The sequence below is a fragment of the Aquarana catesbeiana genome, linkage group LG04 (assembly GCF_042186555.1).
Source record: "Aquarana catesbeiana isolate 2022-GZ linkage group LG04, ASM4218655v1, whole genome shotgun sequence".
NCBI classification, from domain to species: Eukaryota; Metazoa; Chordata; class Amphibia; order Anura; family Ranidae; genus Aquarana; species Aquarana catesbeiana.
The window spans coordinates 51,073,950-51,095,929 of record NC_133327.1 but is presented as its reverse complement, the minus strand read 5'-3'; the positions used below and the strand labels follow the sequence as shown (position 1 = coordinate 51,095,929).

The 21,980-nt window shown below is 44.6% G+C and overlaps 1 protein-coding gene across 1 annotated transcript in view; it reads left to right on the top strand.

The window, feature by feature from the left end:
- The window catches only part of SLC35F6 (solute carrier family 35 member F6), a 59,731-nt gene that overhangs the window by 19,837 nt on the left and 17,914 nt on the right, over positions 1-21,980 (top strand). The window contains exons 2-3 of the mRNA XM_073625176.1: positions 14,210-14,282; positions 21,640-21,811. Coding sequence (XP_073481277.1) covers positions 14,210-14,282; positions 21,640-21,811 — 245 coding nt within the window. The remainder of the gene's footprint in view (positions 1-14,209; positions 14,283-21,639; positions 21,812-21,980) is intronic.

Below are 21,980 nucleotides of genomic sequence, written 5' to 3'. Positions count from 1 at the left end.
CACAAATATGGGTCTAACAGTGGCAAAGACAAAAATGTCCCTGCGTCAGTGGTATCACTAAAAAAGAAATAATGGCTTTCCATTCGTGGTGCAATGAAAGGAAAAAAACGCTGCAGTGTCACTATCAGTTTAAGGGGGACTGATTGACAACTATTTCAGTGGGTTTGGGAAGCTGGGCTCTAAAAGACTGTAGTGGGGCTCTGAGGTTGGGTTCACACTGGTTTGATGCCAGACATCGCATGTATATTGCACTGCATTGCTGTGCACCTCACATGCGATGTCTGTGCGATGTAAATTCAGCCATACAGTTTGTATGACTGAAATCGCATTGTATTCGCACCAAAATAGTGCAGGACGCTTTTTCTTGGTCCGCACTGGAATTGGATCACATGGGTGCTCACAACTATGCAATCCGATTCCTGCACAGTGCGCTGCGATCTGCGAACCAATCTAGGGGTGTCAGTAACTTAACATTGACACCCCCAGTGGTTGGCAGATGTCAGTGTGAATCAGTCTGAGATGCGGGAACCGGCACTGAATTTTTAGGGTTTCCCGCATCACACCAGTGTGAACCGGGACTGAGGGAGGAAGGGGCCTGAAAGGTCTTGACACCATGTGTGTCTATCATTGCTGGTGTCTGACAGGTGGTGAGGGGGTCAGTTTGCATGAACAGGATTGCGAATTAGATGTGCTGCAGATTTGCAGCAAATTTGCACCGCTACTAGTGTGAACTGGCCCCTGGGTGATAACATTTGAATTATAAATAGAAAAAAAAAAGTGGAATCAGGGGTAAGGAAAGAGTGAAAACATGAAGGCGGTGGGGTAGTAAGGGCCTGTTCAGCATGTCTGCATTTTATGGCCTCTGGGCTGCATTGCACTGGAAATAGGGCACAGTTAAACAATTGTATTCTATATATGCCATTGCAGTGACTGGCTTTTCCAGTGTGAAAATAAGCCAGTTACTGCAGTACAGTGAATGAGCCCCTGCAGTGTTAATAAAGAGCAGAGTAAATAACTGCAGAGAATGTGCAAGGTGAATGATGGTCACAGTATAGTTCCAGAATAAAAAAAGCTAAAAAGTAAGCTGTAAGGCCCCTTTCACACTGGGGCGGGGGTGGCGTCGGTGGTAAAACAGCTCTATTTTTAGCGCCGCTTTACTGTCGTTTTAGCGGCGGTATTCGGCCGAGAAAGGGTTAAAACCACCGCAAAGCGCTGCTGCAGCAATGTAAGGAGAGTCTAATTGCAGGATTGTACTGGGAGAAATGAGCAGACAGAGGGAGGGGGGATGAAGGAGGTGAAATGATTGGAGGAGCAAAGTGAAAGTAACTTATCTTAAACAAACGCCAGGAAGGAGAGCAAGACTATGCAGTTAACCCATAGTTGAAGCGGCTAGAACAGAGCAGGAGGAGAATAACAGCCACTTCCGTCCTGACAGGAGAATCATCTGATGCTCCCAGTGCCCCCTTTTCACACAAATTAACACTGCGCTCAGGGCAAGTGCCCTCTCTGCCCACCCCTTGTACCAGCACTGGGTCTGATCCATATGATTGTATATAAAATGCACTTTTTATCTTTCAAAAAGTGTTTCCCAGCGCTAAACCTTTCATTTGTACATTTTAAAATAAATATAAAGGAATAGTAGTGGTAAAAAAAAGTCCTTGTGGATTTAATTAACCTTTTTTTTTGGTTAATTCTCCTTTAAGTGGGTGTGACAGGGGGTGTGTCCTATGCCTACATAGGTTTGTTAGTAGGTGTCCCTCATTCCCATCTCAAAATGTTAGGAGGTATGATTAAGATAAAAAGCCTTCTGTGTGCTGCAGTGCCCCCCAGCCCCCCTAATACTTAGATGAGCCCTATTTGGATCCAGTAATGTGCACACAGGGCTCTCCGGGGTCTCACCCTTCCCATTGTCTGAGACAGCAGTGGGGCCATTGGCAGCCGCTACTGTCAATCACGGTCAGTGAGCCAATAAGGGCAGAGGGGGGCGGAGCCGTGGCTCTGTGTGTGAATGGACACACGAAGCAGCGGCAGGGGAGCGAGCCTGCTTGGGGTACCATTAGGGATGAATGGCACCCAAATTCATGACGCTCACTTTGCCGTGATTTTAGCGCGATTTGGAAAAGCAGGCAGAATTGTGCCAATTCTGCCACAATTATGTCAATTCTGCCACAATTCCAAATTGTAGACATGTGCGCCGTCAATAAATTTGTTTCGTTTCGTATTAAAATTCATTCGTAATTTGTGTCCGAAATTCAATTTGGATTCGTACGAAATACGAATTTTCGAAGGTTCGTAAAATTTCCGTAACAATAACGAAAGTCTCCCACCATCCCTGTGCTGTGCTGACTTCCTGGGTTTTTTAACTTTTAGTTTCGTTAACTTTTCGTAACAATAACTAAAGTTCGTTATGATAAATTTATCCAAAGTTCGTAAACGAAAATTTCGCTTTTCGCACAAAATTCGTATTTCGGATTCTTACGAATGTACGAATTTTCGGAAATTCGTACGAATTTTCCATTCGTACGAAACTAATCGCACACGTCTACCAAATTGCTCAGATGTGAATGGGGACTAACCCTGGGATCACATCTATGCGTTTTTTACGTGCCTTTTGCGGTGCATTTTGCAATTTTGAACATGCAATTTTGGTGCGAGTCCATTGAAGTCTATTACACTCAAAACGCAATCTGCTGCAGCAAAGAAAAAAAAGTCTCTGACCCATTCCAAAAACACATCGGCTGAAAAACGCATAGATGGGAATGCGTGCCATAGGAAACCATGTTAATGGACTGTAGTGCGTTTCTGCAAACCGCAAAATGCACTAAAAAAAAATGCATAGGTGTGAACTTAGACTTAATGTGAATAAGAAATCTTTAGAGAATAGTGGTGTTTGTATTCTGTAGATCTAGAGGACGGTGGAGAGATAACGTATCAGTTGTCACCCTCTTTGTCACCATGTTATTCACTATCGCCCTGTGTATTAGCAATCAGTGCGGAGGGAGGTCACATGACAGCGTGTTTATCTGTACAGCCTGATTGGCTGGTTTATTTACCCGTATATTACTGGCAGAGAGATCCTGTGATCACACCTTGTCCTGGCATGTTCTAACCAGGTGACTCCTCTGTCAACTATCTCCTGCATTCTTCCAGTAATAAATGTCACTCCACTGCGACTGCAGAGAACAACAACAAGTTCAAAGCCAGGATTAAAGAGGCCCTGTCACCACTCCATTCATTTTTTAAGTTACAGAAATTGTGTGTTGGGCTGTACGAACGAAAAAAAAAAAAAAGAAAGCATTTTTCGTAGGGTTTAATATTGAGTTTGGCCCACCCTTTACAGCTATAACAGCTTCAACTCTTCTAGGAAGGCTGTCCACAAGGTTTAGGAGTTTGTCTATGGGAATGTTTGACCATTCTTCCAGAAGCACATTTGTAAGGTCAGGTACTGATGTGGGACGAGAAGGCTTGGCTCACAGTCTCCACTCTAATTTATCCCAAAGGTGTTCTATCGGGTTGAGGTGCAGGCCAGTGAAGTTCCTCCATCCCAAACTCGCTGATCCATGCCTTTATGAATCTTGCTTTGTGCACTGGTCCAAAACATTTGGTGGAGGGGGGATTATGGTGTGGGGTTGAGGTCAGGACTCTGTGCAGGCCAGTCAAGTTCCTCCACCCCAAACTCGCTCATCCATGTCTTTATGGACCTTATGGGTGTGCTTCCCTACACACCAAAAGGCCACTTAACTAAAACTTAACCTTTATTGTAAATCATAAAAAGTATGTAAATGACCATATCAGGTATACCTATAGGATGAGGTCAATGCCATTATATATAAAAGCAACGTTCTATCTCTATGTTTAATATGGCTACTAAATTGAAAACATAAACATAATGTACCGTCGTCCTATCAACTTGAAAATTGAGGCAGACATTTGGAGGCAGCTATGGACTCTTGTGGTACGGCAAAGACTCACATACACAAGTATTGAAAAAGTGTGAATTTATTATGACATAAACATCATTTTTACAAAGTCCTATGAGGAGAAAATATACAATACATAGTATTATATCTCTGAAGAGGAACTAGACAATTGGACGTGTATCCATCCACCAATGGACCATGGATCTCGTCCCATATCAGTTCAACCTCAACATGTTTCGTGGTGTGACCACTTCTTCAGGAGTATGCTTCAGAAGATAATATCTCTACAAAAAATAGACAGTATATAATCAAACTTCAAGGACAAAGAACAAACATATAAATAATACAGATAGCATGGAATCGAACATGAGAACGGGGGGCAACTCAAATCTGCCATAGAGATGGACCGGTTCAAAATCCAACGATCAAAAACAGTACTATAGAGTATAGTGTGCTTCCCAAACATAAATGCTCCCATGTAGAGTGAAAACAGAGAGCTTACGAAAATTGCACCAGACGAAGGCATCAGGGCGTCTATAAGCCCTTAAGGGCAGCCTCCCGGGCGAGTGTGGGAGCCAAGCCAGGATATACAAATAGACAGTGAACTGTCAACGATAAATGGAAAAATAGGATGGTATATAAATAAAGTAGCAAAAGAGATTGCTGATAGGATATCTTCTCTTGAAAATATATGTATAAACAATTTGAGGGTTATAAATTCCTCCTATATTCAATATAAAGGCTCCAGACTGTATTAGAGGATATGTAATGTAAAGGTCTACTCACCAACACCACCTGGTATCAAGAGATGGGGGGATATCTGTCTCTCCTCCCATCTATTGGCCACATATAAAATTTAGATGAACAGAAAAAGAGAAGATGTGCTAGTAAATGCTGTCTTACTGAGGATATGGGCTATCTATCTTCTGCCCTATGAAATTGTCTATCTCTCAGATATGTGATACGGGTACATTCATCTATGTTAGGGTTGTCCCGATACCGATACCAGTATCGGTATCGGCACCGATACCATGCATTTGCCCGAGTACAAGTACTCGAGCAAATGCCCCCAATGCTTCACCAGATACCTGGACAGTCAGCGGTGAATGGTGAGTGGGGGAGTTACAAGCTCCCCCCCCCCCCCACTTTCAGCTGCTTTAGTGAAATTTATACAGCGGTGATCGGTACTTGTAACTCTACCACACACCTTACCGCTGACCGTCCCCACATCCTCCTCCAGTCCCCCTCCATGCCCCCTCCGTTCTGCTGTCCCACTCCTTTCTTCCTCTGTGTTCCCCTCCATTCCCCTCTGTCCTGCTGTCCCACTCCTTTCTTCCTCCGTGCCCCCGTCCATGCCCCCTCCATTCTGCTATCCCACTCCTTTCTTCCTCCATGTCCCCCTCCATGCCCCCTCCGTTATGCTGTCCCACTCCTTTCTTCTTCCATGTCCCCCTCCATGCCCCCTCCGTTCTGCTGTCCCACTCCTTTCTTCCTCCATGTCCCCCTCCAAGCCCCCTCCGTTCTGCTGTCCCACTCCTTTCTTCCTCCGTGTCCCCCTCCGTTCTGCTGCAGTCCCCCTCCGTTCTGCTGTCCCACTCCTTTCTTCCTCCGTGTCCCCCTCCGTTCTGCTGCTGTCCCCCTTCGTTCTGCTGTCCCACTCTATTCTTCCTCCGTGTCCCCCTGCATGCCCCCTCCGTTCTGCTGTCCCACCCCTTTCTTCCTCCGTGTCCCCCTCTGTTCTGCTGCTGCCCCCCTCCGTTCTGCTGTCCCACTCCTTTCTTCCTCCATGTCACCCTCCGTTCTGCTGCTGTCCCCCTCCTTTCTGCTGCTGTCCCACTCCAGTTTTCCTCCGTGTCCCCCTCTGTTTTGCTGTCCCTCTCCATGTGATCCTCCTTCCTTTCATGTATGAAATAATAAAAATTAAAATAAAAAACACACAGAAACCATCCACCCCTCCATCTCTAAAAAAAAGAAAACACAGAAATCATTGTAAAAAAACAAAAAAAAAATTGTAAAAAAATAGTAAAAAAAAAACCCCAAAAAAACACTGTCACATGACATTAAAAAAAAGTATTTGTAATCGGTATCGGTGAGTACTTGAAAAAAAGTATCGGTAATCGGTATCGGTGAGTACTTGAAAAAGAGTATCTGTACTTGTACTTGGTCTTAAAAAAGTGGTATCGGGACAACCCTGATCTATGTGGACACAAATAACCACTAATGGACGAGCCCCATATATTTCCATATCCACAAAAAAGCTTCTCTCTCAATCAAGGCTACATTGACACAAAAAAAGAAAAATGGAGGGGAGGGGGGAAAGAATGTGTCAGGAGAAATGCCTGGTCTTCCTGCACTACCAGTTTACCCAGTTTACCAGTTTCCTGCACTACCTGTTCTCATTTGCTTCTGCTGTGATATGCCTATATACACTGTGTGTATGTGAGTATAACCATTGTCATTTTAATTTGCAATAACATTTATTTTGGTAATGCGCTAGGTCGCTGCGCCCTTCTCTTACTACTGTTGTGCATCTGGTGTAAACCAGCCCTTAGAGAGTATATCACTAAAACTGAAATTCCTGTGGCGGGGGATGCCCAAAATCTGACATGTACCTTAGTGAAGACTTTTGGGAAAATCAGTGAGCCAATCACACAAGCAGGAAATGACAATTCTGGGGGTGTTCTAGAAAAGAATGATGTACAGAACACCTCCAGGTTGTCACATTGTATTGAATTTTACAGAAAATTACAGCAGCTGCAGAGTGAAAAGGAAAGGTAATTTTGAGTAACCTTATATTATAATATGGCTTATGTAGCAATTGTATATGATATAATATTTTTTATTATATGCTATATTTTTTCCAAGATACTGGAGTTACCCTTTAAATAAGAGATAGTTTGAACCACTAGGATTCACTTTCTCTTTAAGATTATGTGGGATTATTGTGTTATTTAGCATCCTCTGCCTTGTGGTTGTGGGTTGGAATCTGTTCCTTTATGTGGGTTCCTTATTATTTGGGTTCCTGCAAAAACAATAAAAAGCCCCGACATGTTATTACTATACTTGTGCACCCCTCCTAATTCCTACTATCCAATCAAAAGTACTGAAGACAGCCATTGCCACCTCCATACCACAAACACACAGTCACTGCAAAGCTTTAACACTGCTGACTGCCTTCTGAAATGCCTATTGCCTGGCTGCCATGCTGATTTTCTTGGTCCAGAGCATTTAGGAGATTTATCATTTCTGCCAGAGGCAAGGCAGGTTCAAACAAAGGCAAGCGGGTTGATTTAATAAAACTGGAGAGTGCAAAATCCAGTGCCGCTGCGGATCCAGTACCAATCAGGTTCTAACTTCAACTTGTTCAATTAACCACCTCAGCCCCGAGTTATAGCTGAAAGACGGCTACAGCGCAGCTCTCTTGTTCTAGTACGTCCTTCCAGAACCACGTCCCTTGTGCGCCCCCTGGGGCATGCATCCGTCTTTTGGACACAGCTGATCACAGATCGCGGTAAAGGGCCAATCACAGCAGCCCTTTACCATGTGATCAGCTGTGTCCATTCACAGCTGATCACATGTATACAAACTTGCCGGTTATCGGCATTCCTTTCCTCATAAGCTGTCACAGCATGGCACTGATTATCTGGGCAGCTCCATTAGTGCTGCCCATTAGTGCCGCCTATCAGTGCCTCTATATCAGTGTCGCCTGCCAGTGCCCATCAGTGCCCTTCAGTGCAGCCTATAAGTGTCGCATATCAGTGCAGCCTCATCAGTGTCCATCAGTGCAGCCTATCAGTGCCACCTCATCATTGCCACCTCATCAGTGCCCTTCAGTGCAGCCTATAAGTGCTGCATATCAGTGCAGCCTCATCAGAGCCACCTCATCAGTGCCCATCAGTGCAGCCTATCAGTGCCCGTAGCCTCCCTGATGGTATTCTTGAGTGTTGCTCGGTGTTAAATTTCAGCACCATTAGCGGTAACCCCGAGCCACACTTGGGATTACATCTCAGGATCCTGGTGCGGTGTACTTACCTTGTCCCCAGGATCCTGCGATATCCCCCCCGCGCTGTCTATGGGCTCCGTCCTCTGCCCGAAGCCTCTCTGTGCCAGGCTTCGTTCCCTGCAAGTGTCGCAATGCACAGGGGCGGAGCCTGGCGGCAAATTCAGAAAAATTTAAAAATCATAACACATACAGTACTGTAATCTTATCATTTCATTTCCCTTTTGTCCCCAGTGCTTTGGCCCATGCCCTGAATGCAGTTTTATATTATATATACTGTTCTTTCTGCCTGGAAACTTGAGATTGTCCATAGCAACCAAAAAGTCTAGACTCTTGGTGGACAGATCTGAGTGTGTTATTGCTAAGAATTACAGAGCTACAATATAAAACGCCAAATTTCTATGCAAAATAATTGCACCCCTTTGAGACGCAAAAATCTGAAATAATCATACCGCCAGGGAGGTTAAAGTGATTGTAAAGCTTCATGTTTTTTTTTTTTTTTTTTAATAATAAACATATCTTACTTACCACCACTGTGCAGCTCGTTTTGCACAGAGTGGCCCCATTCATCCTCTTCTGGGATCCCTCAGCAGCTCTCGTGGCTCCTCCTCGCATCAGATAACCCCCTAGGAGAAGCGCTCTCCCAGGGGGTTACCTTGCGGGTGCACTCCCAAGTCCAGCATTTGTGTCCATAGACACGAATGCCTAACTCGGCCCCGCCCCCCGGCGCCCGCGTCATTGGATTTGATTGACAGCAACGGGAGCCAATGGCCGCACTGCTATCAATCTATCCAATCAAGAGCCGGCCCCTCGTGGAGAAAGGGAGAGAACGTCCCTGCCATGGAGATGAAGGGGCTCAGGTAAGTAAAACGGGAGGGGGGGGGGAGCGGTCACTGCCAGAAGTTTTTTCACCTTGATGCATAGGATGTGGGACAGTCCCTCCCTGATTTGGACTGTCCCTAATTTGTATCAAAGTCCCTCTGTCCCTCTTTCCTCCTCATTTGTCCCTCATTTTGGTCTGATCTATATAGTTGTATATAAAATGCATTTTTTATCTATCAAAAAGTCTTTCCCTGTGCTAAACCTTTTATTACATCTCTTAATTGCTGCATTTGTGAATTCCAAAAGCCAATATGAAGGAATAGTAGTGGTAAAAAAAGCACTTGTGGGTTTAACTAATCCTTTTTATTTAACTTGTGCACTTAGCTGTCAGCTTTAATGACAACGTCATAGCTAAGTCGATAGATCCATAACTGAAATATAAAAACTGGCCCGATAAGGGATAAGTAACCATAAGAGCGGAGGTGACTTCGCTGTCAAAAGATTGGAGAGGCTGATTGCTCCTACAGCCTCTGACCCCCAACCCCAAGAGCAGGCTGTCTATAGATTGGTATATAGAGAGTCTTACAGAATTATGTCCATAGAACGAGGAGGAGAACAAGAGGGGGAATAATATCCCTCAGCACATATTTTCTGGTTCACTCTGACCGTGACCGACATGTAGAAAAATACAGAGATGAGACTGACCCCTGATCTCTGGCCAAAAACAGGCATTGCTGAAAATGTAATCTCATATCTCAATCACAGAAAAATACAGATTTACAGACTGTGCAAAAAAAAAAGTATAATTTGTCTCCATCTAGTGGATAAAATGTAGAAGGCATGCTACAATATGGACTACTTTAGGCCCATGGTACACAACGGTGATGAGCAAATAGGCGGTTCACTTTGTAAGGGAAGTTGCACTTTGCAAATAAAGGGCTTAGTAATTGTGGTGAAGTTTCACTTTGCAAATAACACCCAAACTGGTACAAGAGAAATAAAAAAAAACAGCAAAGAGAGGATATAATGGTCATGGGACTTTATATGAGGCAAATCACTTCTAAAAAAATATATCGGGTACATATGATTTTAAATATATTAAAAATATTAGTAATTGGACGGTCCATAGTGACCAAAAGTACATAATAACAGATTTCTAATGCAAGAAATGGATACATTAAAATGAGCTGATACATGAGGAATTCACATAATAGCAGTATAAATTCCTATGATCCTGGTATATGTAAACATGATGATGTTATGCAGATAGAGATACATGATTGTATACATTATGACACACACAATTTCTTGACATTCTATGACTCTATGTGTTTTGTGCATCCCTGTCCATTTCATCAGGAGTTGATGTAAGAAAGGTATGAATCAGCTCAAAAGTAAGCCCAGCATCTTGGCAAGCAGAGGGCACTGGAAAGATTGTATCCAGGGAGCAGTAGCGGGGTAACCCACACAGGTCAGAGGGATGACAGGAGGGTGGACCAAGCTTCTAAATAGTGCAGATCCATGGGATGTATAGATTGATACTAGGGTTGTCCCGATACCACTTTTTTAGGACCGAGTACAAGTACCGATACTTTTTTTCAAGTACTCGCCGATACCGATTACCGATACTTTTTTTCAATGTCACGTGACAGTGGTTTTTTTTTTTTAGGGGGGGGGGGAGTGAACGGTGTGTGTTTTTTTTTTCATTTACATTTATTATTTTTTACAATTTAATTTTTTTTTATTCTTTATTGCACTATGTGTGTGTTTTTTTTTTGTTTTTTTTTTTAATCAGCCCTGTTGGGGGGCTTTGGTGAGATATCAGGGGTCTTAACAGACCTCTGATATCTCCCCCTTGAGACCGAGGATAGAGATTCCCCAGTCCCTTTCTCTGCAGCCTCAGCTGCACTGACAATGAATGGAGAGAAGACAGCGGCTCCTCTCCATTCATAAACTGACACATCGTAATCACAGAAGATTACAATGTTTCAGTTATGTGAATAGACAGAGTCAGCTGACTCTGTCCATTCACACAGCGGAGAGACACAACCTACCAGACAGAAATTTACTGACACAACACCCAAAATTTACTGGCACAGCCAAGTTTTTACTGACATATCCCAAAGTTACTAAATTACAGTTTTAAGTGCAAATTTCAGTTTTTAGGCTACAAACAAGTACAATTTGCAATTAGCAAAGTGATCTAAGGTAGATATTAAGGCAAAGACATATTTCTTATTTTATTTTCGACATAGTAAATAAGTAGCTCAAGGACAGGAATCAAGAGGGCAAGAAATTAAAATGGGCGGCACACACACACGAAATTGACTCTCACAGTGACATTGACAGCAGTGTGCAGCAGCCCAGTTGATGATGGCACCTCCCCAACATGACACGTCCCCTCCTGAGTCACAGTGACCCTCTCTCTCCATGCCAGGTGGTCCCTTCAGTCCACTCCCAGCTTGTCTTCCTCCCGTTCCACAGACCTGCACATGAGGCTTCGGCTGCTTTGTTCCCTTGCACCATGACTTCACGTGACACATTGCCGGCACAATCCGAACACACTGTAGCAGGCACTCGGATGGTTTCGGCCAAGGGTCACAGCCATATTTTTTACTGGCAACCTTTTTCTTTCACTGGCATTTACTGGCAGGAGAAAAGTGCCCATTTTTCACTGGCTGCCAGTAAAAATACTGGCGGTTGGCAACACTGGGACAGAGGAAGAGAGAGAGGGGGACAGCGGAAAGCCGGAACGGATGGGGACAGCGGAGGGGGACAGAGCAAAGAAGGAGGACAGCGGAGGGGTTCAGAGGAACGGAGCAGGACAGCGGAGGGGGACAGAGGAATGGATGGGGACAGAGCAAAGAAGGAGGACAGCGGAGGGGGACAGAGGAACGGAGGGGGACAGAGCAAAGAAGGAAGACAGCGGAGGGGGTCAGAGGAACGGAGGGGGACAAAGCAACGGAGCAGGACAGCGGAGGGGGACTAAGGGGGATGAGGTGACAGTCAGCAGTGATCGCGTGTGGGAGACTTACAAGCACCGATCACCGCTGTATGTCACTAAAGCAGCTGAAAGCCGCGGGGGGAGAAGCTTGTAACTCCCCCACGCGCCGATCACTGCTGACTATCAAGGTATCGGTGGAAGCATCGGGAGCATTTGCCCGAGTACAAGTACTTGGGCAAATGCTTGGTATCGGTGCCGATACCGATACTAGTATCGGTATCGGGGCAACCCTAATTGATACATCTAACCAACACTGGTATGTGGTGTTCCATAGTTGGAGAAGCGCTCCTCAATAACCCAACAAACAGAAGGGGCAATAGGGATGCTTGCACATGATTGGATGATGGAAGTCAGCACCTCAGTCACTAAAATCCTGGGGATTTTTCTTTGTAAAGCGTAAATTTCCTTGCCTTTAGTAGATCAACCCCGGTGTTTTAAAAAAAATACTTTTTATTGATTCTAGAACCACAGCCAGTAAACCCTTTGCATGCTAACAGCAATATTATCTTATTACAGGTATTTATATAGCTCCAACAATTTGTGCAGCTCTTTACATATATATTGCGCGTTCACATCAGTCCCTGCCCTCAAAGAGCTTACAATCTAAAGTCCCTAACTCACATTCATACATACACATGCTAGGGCTAATTTATTCTAGGGATAAGAGGAAATTAACCTACCAACATGTCATTGGCGTGTGGGAGGAAACTGGCATGCATGTGGGAAGTCCATGCAAGCACAAGGAGAACATGCTATATAATATGCTGAAATCAGGGCCGGAGCTAATTATGGTTGCTCAAAGCACTTGTTGCCTCTATTGTTCATTAATTAACATTATCAGGAGATCGATCCCACTTAAAGTGTTTGTTACCCCAACACTTCATATTCCTGATATGTGCCTGCTGTACCATGTACTTGTATGATAAAGTCTCCTGTTCTCTTTGTATTGCTTCCTTTATGTGAAATCCCTGGTGTTCCTGCAAGTCCCTCTGCTTTCCTATTAAAAACTGACCACATTAGGCAGAAGAACACACCGTGGTCGGTTCTCTAGCTATGCTGGGAACTCAGTGTATTCTCCTCCAATGATCAAACTTGTCTGGACCTCCACACTGCACAGCCTTTCACTTGGAAGATCAGTGTACTGCTGCTTCTCCTCCCCCCAGCTCTTATGCAGCTGAGGACAGAGGGAATCTGATCACTTATAAAAAAAAATGGGAAAACAAGGTATTTATATAATATTTTATATCGATACACAAATGTTTTGCCTTTCATCTCTATTTTAAACTGAATGTGTTGTTTTACAAGGTGATTGTTTACAATCACTTTAAATGGGCGCCAGGAGGGTTGAAGAGTATATAAAGGCAAAACTTTTTTGTTTAGCTTTGGATACAGTAGGGAAGAATTAGAACCCTTGTTAGGTCTTTATTGCTATCTGTGTCCCCGCTCGAGACATTCACTCTTTTATTTGTCATGGTGGCCATTATCACCAAGACAGAAAGTGAGAGGAAATATAACATTCTGGTTGTCACCAGAGGCGGCTCTCTAATTAGGCGAAATAGGAGGTGGCCTCAGGCCTCGCAGTCATAGGGGCCTCGCACAGCTGGCTAGTTTACCTAATTAGGGAGCCGCCTCATTCAGCAGCAGAGATCCCCGCCCTGAGTCCCCTCCTGTCCTTCCTTCTTTCCTTCCATCTGTCCTTTTTTCCTTCCTTCCTTCTGTCCTTTAATCTGTTCTTTCTTTCTTTCTTTCTTTCTTTCTTTCTTTCTTTCTTTCTTTCTTTCTTTCTCTTTATTATGCCCACTTACCTACCCCCTGTACTGTCCACTCCCCTATACTGTACCCTCCTAATACAGTTCATAATACAGTGGGGCCTCATGTCTAAGTTTTGCCTAAGGCCTCACAAAGTCTAGAGCCGCCTCTGGTTGTCACCATCAGACCAAGAGAAGAGGGGAAACCTGTTCCTAGAGAAGAAGCTTCCCTTACTTTGGTGGGATTTCATTTTTATTTCCTATTGTGTCTCCAGGACAGTAAGTTTAAGGAAACATCCCCAGCAAGACAAAGAAAGCAAAAAATACCCTGTTGGGGGCTTCAATTATCACCTACCCTATCCAAAAATAAAACAAGAACATTTTAACTTTACATACACACCAAATAAAATAGCTGGTAGGCACATTAGATGCTTCTTATAAAATACTCCTTAAAATGCCAAAATACACAAACATTATCAGGTGTTAGTTTTTTATTTTGACCATAATATGTAATATGTACCATCATTTGCAACAAAGGTCCTTAAAATCAGCTTTGCAATGAACCACAATATCTGCTTATGTGACTGGCTTACACAATGAATTACAAAGCGCTGGAGGAAAAACTGAATTGATAAAGTGAATAAATGGATAAATCAAAAGTTGAACGCAAAACACTCTAATATTCTTCTTACTGGATACATTTCTGCTTTTGCAGGTGGGCAGACAACTTCAGTGCTAAAGGATGTAAGGATGAAGCAACTCATCAGTTCCAGCATCCCTTCCTTCAGGTGAGTGACTTCTCTGGATCCTTGTTAGTAATGGGTGAGAACACCATGGGACAAATTTCTCCACCTTTCTTTATGTCTCCTGTTTCTTCCTTCAGAGGCGGCTCTAGACTTTGTGAGGCCTTAGGCAAAACTTAGACATGAGGCCCCACTGTATTATGAACTGTATTAGGAGGGTACAGTATAGGGGAGTGGACAGTACAGGGGGTAGGTAAGTGGGCGAAAGAAAGAAAGAAAGAAAGAAAGAAAGAAAGAAAGAAAGAAAGAAAGAAGGACAGATGGAAGGAAAGAAGGACAGATGGAAGGAAAGAAGGAAAGAAAGAAGGACAGATGGAAGGAAAGAAGGACAGATGGAAGGAAAGAAGGAAGGACCGATGGAAGGAAAGAAGGAAGGACAGATGGAAGGAAAGAAGGAAGGACAGATGGAAGGAAAGAAGGAAGGACAGATGGAAGGAAAGAAGGAAGGACAGATGGAAGGAAAGAAGGACAGATGGAAGGAAAGAAGGAAGGACAGATGGAAGGAAAGAAGGAAGGACAGATGGAAGGAAAGAAGGACAGATGGAAGGAAAGAAGGAAGTACAGATGGAAGGAAGGAAAGAAAGAAAGAAAGACAGATGGAAGGAAAGAAGGACAGATGGAAGGAAAGAAAGAAAGAGAAAAGATGGAATGAAAGAAAGAAAGAGAAAAGATGGAATGAAAGAAAGAAAGAGAGGGGGATGGGGAAAGAATGAAGGAAAGAGAAAGAAAGAGACAAAACGAATGGAAAGAAAGAAAGGGGGATGGAGGAAGAAGGGAAGGAAGAGCATCCCCTACATCAGTGTACTCACTGGGAGGCAGGAGGGACTGGATGGATGGATGGACTGGATGGATGGATGGATGAGACTCCACTTGTCCTTTTCTGTTTGCTGGGCTTCAGCTTGAATCTTCCCGCCCACACATCCCCTTCTCTGAGGCAGAACAGAGAACACTGCCGAGGAGAGTGGGCGGGGCAGACACAGGAGGAGAGGGCGGGAGGAGGAGGAGCAGAAGCTCTCTCTCCTCTTCTGTCTGGCTGTGCGGGCAGCAGGGGGAGGGGGGAGATCTGTCAGAACAGGCTCTGCTGAGCGGCTGTGATCCGGAGATGTATGTGAGCTTCGATCCCAGGTCTCACTTGCCGCCTGTTATCTCTCCCTGTAGCAGGGCGAGGGGACTCAGGACGGGGATCTCTGCTGCTGAATGAGGCGGCTCCCTAATTAGGTAAACTAGCCAGCTGTGCGAGGCCCCTATGACTGCGAGGCCTGAGGCCACCTCCTATTTCGCCTAATTAGAGAGCCGCCTCTGTCTTCCTTCTTTCCTCCCTTACTTCACTTTTTTTCTTCTGTTTTTCCTTCTTCCTTTCCTTTTGTTCTTCTTTATTTCATTATGTTATCTACTTCCTTCCTAGCACCCTTCTCTCTTTCCTTCCTTCCTTCCTTCCTTCCTTCCTTCCTTCCCTTTTTTCTTCTGTTCTTCCTTCTGTTCTTTCTTCCTCCTTTCCTTTAGTTCTTTATTTCATGCTTCCATCTTCTTCCTTGCTCGCTTTCTTTCTTTTCTTTCTCTTGTTCTTTCCTTCCCCCCTTTCTTCTGCTTTTGTTTTTCCACCTTCCCTTTTGTTCTTCTGTATTTTATGCTGCCATCTTCTTCCTAGCTCCCTTTCCTTTCCTTCTTTCTCTTTCTTTCTTTTGTTCATTCTTTCTCCTGTTTCTTCATTCTTTTCTTCCTTCACTTTTTTTCTGTTTTTTCTTCCTCCTTTCCTTTTGTTCTTGTTTATTTCATGTTGTCATCTTCTTCCTTCCTTCCTAGCTTCCTTCTCTCTTTCTTTCTTTTTCTTCTGTTCTTTCCTTCCTTCCTCCATTCCTTCGCTTTTTTCTTCTGTTCTTCCTCCTGTTCTTTTTCCTCCTTTCCTTTTGTTCTTCTTTATTTCATGCTGCCATCTTCTTCCTTCCTAGCTTTCTTTCTTTTCTTACTCTTGTTCTTTCCTTCCTCCCTTTCTTCTGCCTTTTCTTCCTCCTCCCCTTTTGTTCTTTTTTATTTCATGCTGCAATTTTTTTCCTTTCTAGCTTTCTTTTCTTTCTTTCCTTCCGTTCTTTGCTTCTGCCCCTTTTTTCCTGCCTTCCCTCTGTCCTTTCTTCCTACCTTTCCTTCTGTTTTTTTTTCTTTCTTCCTTTCTTCCCATCCCTCCTTCCTTCTCCTCCTTTTCTTCCATCTTCTTTTTCTTCCTTCCTTTCCATTTCTTCTGTCCTCCTTTTCTTCCGTTTGTCTTTCACTTTGAACATACACTGCTCTTTTAGGACTCTTCCACAAATGCATCTAAAACACATAATTTAGATGCATACAGCGTGTAGCTTTGTACATATCTGAACGCAGCACTATAGTAATCAATAGGGCCAAATATACAACTTCGTCTGCAAACAAAAATGTTTAGCATCATACAGAAAAGTAGGAAACAGCTGTGTCTGAGGCCATACATATCTATGTATTATATATGTGAATGCATATGATATATGTGTACATACAGTGGCGGTGTGTCCATAAACGGCGCAGGAGCGCCACACCCTCTCTCCTGGCACCGCTCTATTACCATAGATAGATTCAGGCATTGCCTGAATCTATCTATGGTCGCCGCTGACAACCCCTATTCAGGTGCCTGGCCCCTTGTCAGGCGTCGGGCACCTGAGTTACAGCGGCGGGAGTGTTCTTTGGAAGCACCTGATTAAAGCCGTAGGCTCTAATAGGTGCCCAAAAAGGTGAACAGCGGGCGCAATGCTGTGCGTTCGCTGTTCACTCAGCTGTGTGTTAGCAAAGCGAAGGAACCGCCTCTCAGCCAATCAGGTGCTTGGGTCTGTTACCTGTCACCTGACTGACTGAAACATCAGAGGCTGTGATTGGACGCCTGATAGACAGGACGGAAGAAGACATTGAGGAGCGCGCAGGACACTGCCTCTGACCCGCTGCGAGACAGGAAAGTGCCGGGCGATGCACACTGGCAGCATTTGATGGGGCACAGTAGCGGCAATTGATGGGCACACTGGCAGCATTTGATGGAGCACAGTAGCAACAATTGATGGGCACACTGGCAGCATTTGATGGGGCACAGTAGCGGCAATTTGATGGGCACACTGGCAGCATTTGATGGGGCACAGTAGCAGCAATTGATGGTTACAGTAGCTACGTTTGATGGCACAGTGGCTGTGCTTGATGGGCACAGTGGCTGCGCTTGATGGGCACAGTGGCTGCGTTTGATGGGCACAGTGGCTGCGTTTGATGGGCACAGTGGCTGTGTTTGATAAAAAGACCAAAACATTCCCCTAGGGTGGGACTTTTGAGGCACTACCATCAATGATGCAATGTAAGTAAAAAATATATAATTTTATTACAAAATTCAAAAGTACAACAAAAAATATATACAAAAATACAAATCAAACACAAACAATATATACAATGGGATACATCAAAAAGCAAGGACATGTAACTTGGACACAACTGCATCACATTGAGAGGAAAACCAAAAGTGGAAATGTAATAAGTCTCACTGAACCGATGCGTTTCGGGGAATCCTTCATCAGGGTTCATTAAGTGAGAGTTACCATCTAAGAAATTAAAAAGAAACATTAACATCACACACAAAAAACAGATAAAATTCCCCCCACATCCAGTGAAGGTATGTGTGAGAGTCATACTCACTTCCAAAATACATGTGCTATAGAAGTATCCAAGGCATAAAATCAGCTTCCCAACGGTCTCCCAGGCTATGTGCATACAAAGAGAGCCAGATCGCGGACCATGTAGAGTGAAATTGTAATGACTGGTGCATATAATGCAATCCCAATGGGTGCTGAAAACCACCGCGCCTAAGATTTGGCGCGGCGTTTGTGCGCGGGCTGGGGTCCAAAAATTAACCGGACCTGAAAACAAGGACAAGACCCCATAAATGATGATGATTTTAATAATCAATATAGACAATCATATCTCCTGGGATTGAAAATATATCAAATCCCAGGGTGTGTAAAAAACATGAGCAGATGTGGGGACTAGCCACAGGAAACATACCTGTAAGCTAGATCCAAACGGGGGAGACCTACAGGTTGTGATGTAGGGGGAAGGAGGAGGACTCGGGGTCTGGGCTGACAACCATAAAGCTGCAGATAGTAAAGGAGAGAGAGGGATCTAATTAAAAAAAGGGAAACAAGGTTCTAATATGGGTAAACATATTTAAATGGTAAAGACCAGACACCACTTAAGGTATGCAAAAAAGTGGAGATAACAGCAATCCAGGTTGCTGAGGTTACCTGTATAATCAGTCCAACAGCATAGTATCAACGAGGCATCCTCCTCCGATCACAAGATCAGAGTGAATGAACTCGGTATTTATAACACACACCTTACGCTGTTGGCTGATTACAATGCCGAACAGCTGAAGCCAAGATCCATCCCCTATGTTAATTCCTCCCACCAGCTGACTCATTGTCAGCCTGAAGGGATACACCCTACGTCAATTTGTTAATTCCCCTATGTTAATTCCTCCCACCTCCCAACAGCTGACTCATTGTCAGCCTGAAGGGATACACCCTACGTCAAGTCCTGTCGATGGGCCCCCTGGGCGTGGACCGCGCCACGCCTCCCCGCAAGCGCCGGCCCCGAGTCCGTACCGCCCACGTGCGCCAGCCAAGCTGGAACGCAGGATAGCGGCGGACATCACAGCCGCGCCCCGGAGCTGCGCGCCGCCGTCCACCCCCACCGGCACGGCAAGCCTGAGCTGGAAACAGCCATGCTGAACCAGATCAGGGATGGAGGAGCATCCGAGGATGATCCCCTCAGTATGTCCCACAGAGGGGACATCCTTGCCGTGCCGGGTCCGCGCACTACAAAAACAGCAACCAACAGACTCAGGGACTCCATGCCATTCATAATGAAAAGGGAAAAAAAAAAAAAGGAAAAAATGTATTGACAGTCCGCAATGAGAAAACAGTAACAGTGTAATGCATTATTCTTGCATCAAGCACCATTCAGTCAGAATGGCATATGAATTAAAGGCAAATGCAATCACTGCATGGGAGACTATTATGAAGCTGTCACACGGAGAGGAAAAAACTGTATAGCAGCCACAAAATGCACAAATGAGTTTTAAAACATGCTCAAATCCCAATCCTGGAGTCTGATCCCATAGATGCCACAGTCCCCATTGGATGCAGAGGCATAAGATTTCAGCTGGCCCCTTAGAAATTATATAAACCTTGTATTTGTGTCCTGCATGATATCTAATGTACCAGCAGGAACAAAAATTCAAAAAATAAAGGGGCAGGTAAAGGTGCATTGGCCGGGAAACGAACCCAGGCCTCCCGCATGGCAGGCGAAAATTCTACCACTGAACCACAGAGATAGATATGGGAACCAGAATTAAGTATGAGCCTCCTACAATCGACAGTGTCACCTGGGGTGCTCACCGGAAGGTACAGAGAGGTAACACTACCTCTCCATACTCCCAGAGTCAAAGCCCTCCAGGAACGGTTTGAAACATGTAGTGTCATTAAGTCCGGGGGGCCTAGTCGCCCGCAAGTTGTAGATCCACCTCAGTTCGAGCTGGAGGAGGTCCTTATTCCAATCTCCCCCCCTCGAACTGGAGTGGACTCGATCCAAAATCAAAAATTTGATTCTTGGAAACAGTCCCTGATGTACCAGGGCAGTGTGTCTCCCCAGTGGTAGATCGGGGTCACAGGTCTGCATGCTTCTGATGTGGCGGTATGCCCTATGCCAGAATTCCAACTTGGTTTTCCCAACATAGAAGCATCCGCAATCACACCATAGTATGTACACCACTCCCTTAGTCTTGCAATTTGCAAAATGTTTTGGCCTGAACGTACTGCCATCGGGTAAGGTGGGATTTTTGGTAGTATACATATACTTACAGTACCCACAGGCCCCACACATAAATGTGCCCCTATATTTACAGTGCTGGGCAAAATTTTCATCTTTGAATTCGCTCCTCACCAATCTGGAGGATAAGGAAGTAGCCCTCCTGAAAGTAAAGAGCGGACTCTCGGGGAGGAGTCTATTCAAATTTGGGTCCATGGTAAGAATGTGCCAGAACTTGGACACAATTCTTTTAACTTCAGCATGTTGATTGCAGTATTTGGTAATAATGCGCAGATGGTTATCCTGTTTTTTGTTCTTTTGAGAGTAAATCAAAGCCTGTCTAGTATGTGTGGTGGCCCGCCTAAAGGCCTTTTTGAGGGAGGTATGTGAATAACCTCTCTCAAGGAGTCTTGCACGCAACTTATTTGCTTCAGTTTTAAAGGTCGCCTCGTCAGTGCAATTTCTGCGCACCCTTAGGTACTGGCTGTATGGTATAGACCTAATGAGACTAGGTGGATGGAAACTGGAGGCATGTAAGATGGTGTTCCCAGCAGTGGCCTTACGATAGAGGCCACTGCTGAGTCCACCATCCTGACCCCTATAGACCATGACATCCAGAAATGCAATCTCACTGCGACTTGATGACATGGTAAAATTCAAATTGAAGCAATTCTTGTTCATGCTCTCTAGGCATGACTGCAAGAGCTCTATGGGACCGTCCCAGATGGTGAAAATGTTGTCGATGTATCTGAACCATAATAAAAAGTGGTTTGTATACATCGACGAGTTTTCATCACTGAGGAATGTGGTTTCCCACTCCCCCAGGTACAGGTTCGCGTATGATGGGGCACAGCAAGTCCCCATCGCCACACCCTGTACCTGGAGGAAGTGGGAACCATCAAAAGTAAAAATATTATGATACAGGATATATTCCAACAACTGTAGGATAAACTCATTGTAGGCCCAGTCTCCATCCCGTCTCTGGTATATAGCCTTCTATGTTTGATGGGCACATTGCCTGCGTTTGATGGGCACAGTGGCTGTGTTTGATGGGCACAGTGGCTGCGCTTGATGGGCACAGTGGCTGCGTTTGATGGGCACAGTGGCTGCGCTTGATGGGCACAGTGGCTGCAATTGATGTTTTTTTTTTTGAGTTTGTTTGCGCCCCCCCAAAAATTTTGAGCACCAGCCGTCACTGTTTGTATATGTAAAGTCATCAGTAGAATTGTATGCACCTCAACGCAAGTACTTTAGGTGTGTATTTTAGTAGAACCCTTGGTTAGCTCTGCCAGCAAGGAACCTGCACTACATGCAGAATTCCCATATTTGCATACAGTATGCGTAGAATGCATATGCCCATGTAAATGAAGCCTTACTGAAAAACAACCTGCTTACATGCAGTGCTGGAAAAATTCATTGTAGATGGTAGGGAGTTCCCATGTGGTAGATAGCAGTGATGGGCTGAATTGTCTCTTTCTTTGTATCTTAGGCGGTGGGAATGTTCTTAGGAGAGCTCTCTTGTCTGGCTGTCTTCTACATCCTGGTCTTCAAGGACAAACGGTCTCCCCAGCCCACCATGGCATCTTCTGAACCCTTCAATCCTCTCATCTTCCTTGGCCCAGCCATATGTGACATGACCGGGACCAGCATCATGTATGTGGGTGAGTACATAGAGCCCAACAGAAGGTAACTGTACATATATTTTAAAGGCCTAAAATGACAAATGTATCCTCCTAATGCAAATAGATTAATTACTACAAGTAATGTGATAATCTTAGGGTCCATTAGGGTTAGTGTCATCACTAATGCTTGTAGTCCCTATCTGGGGTA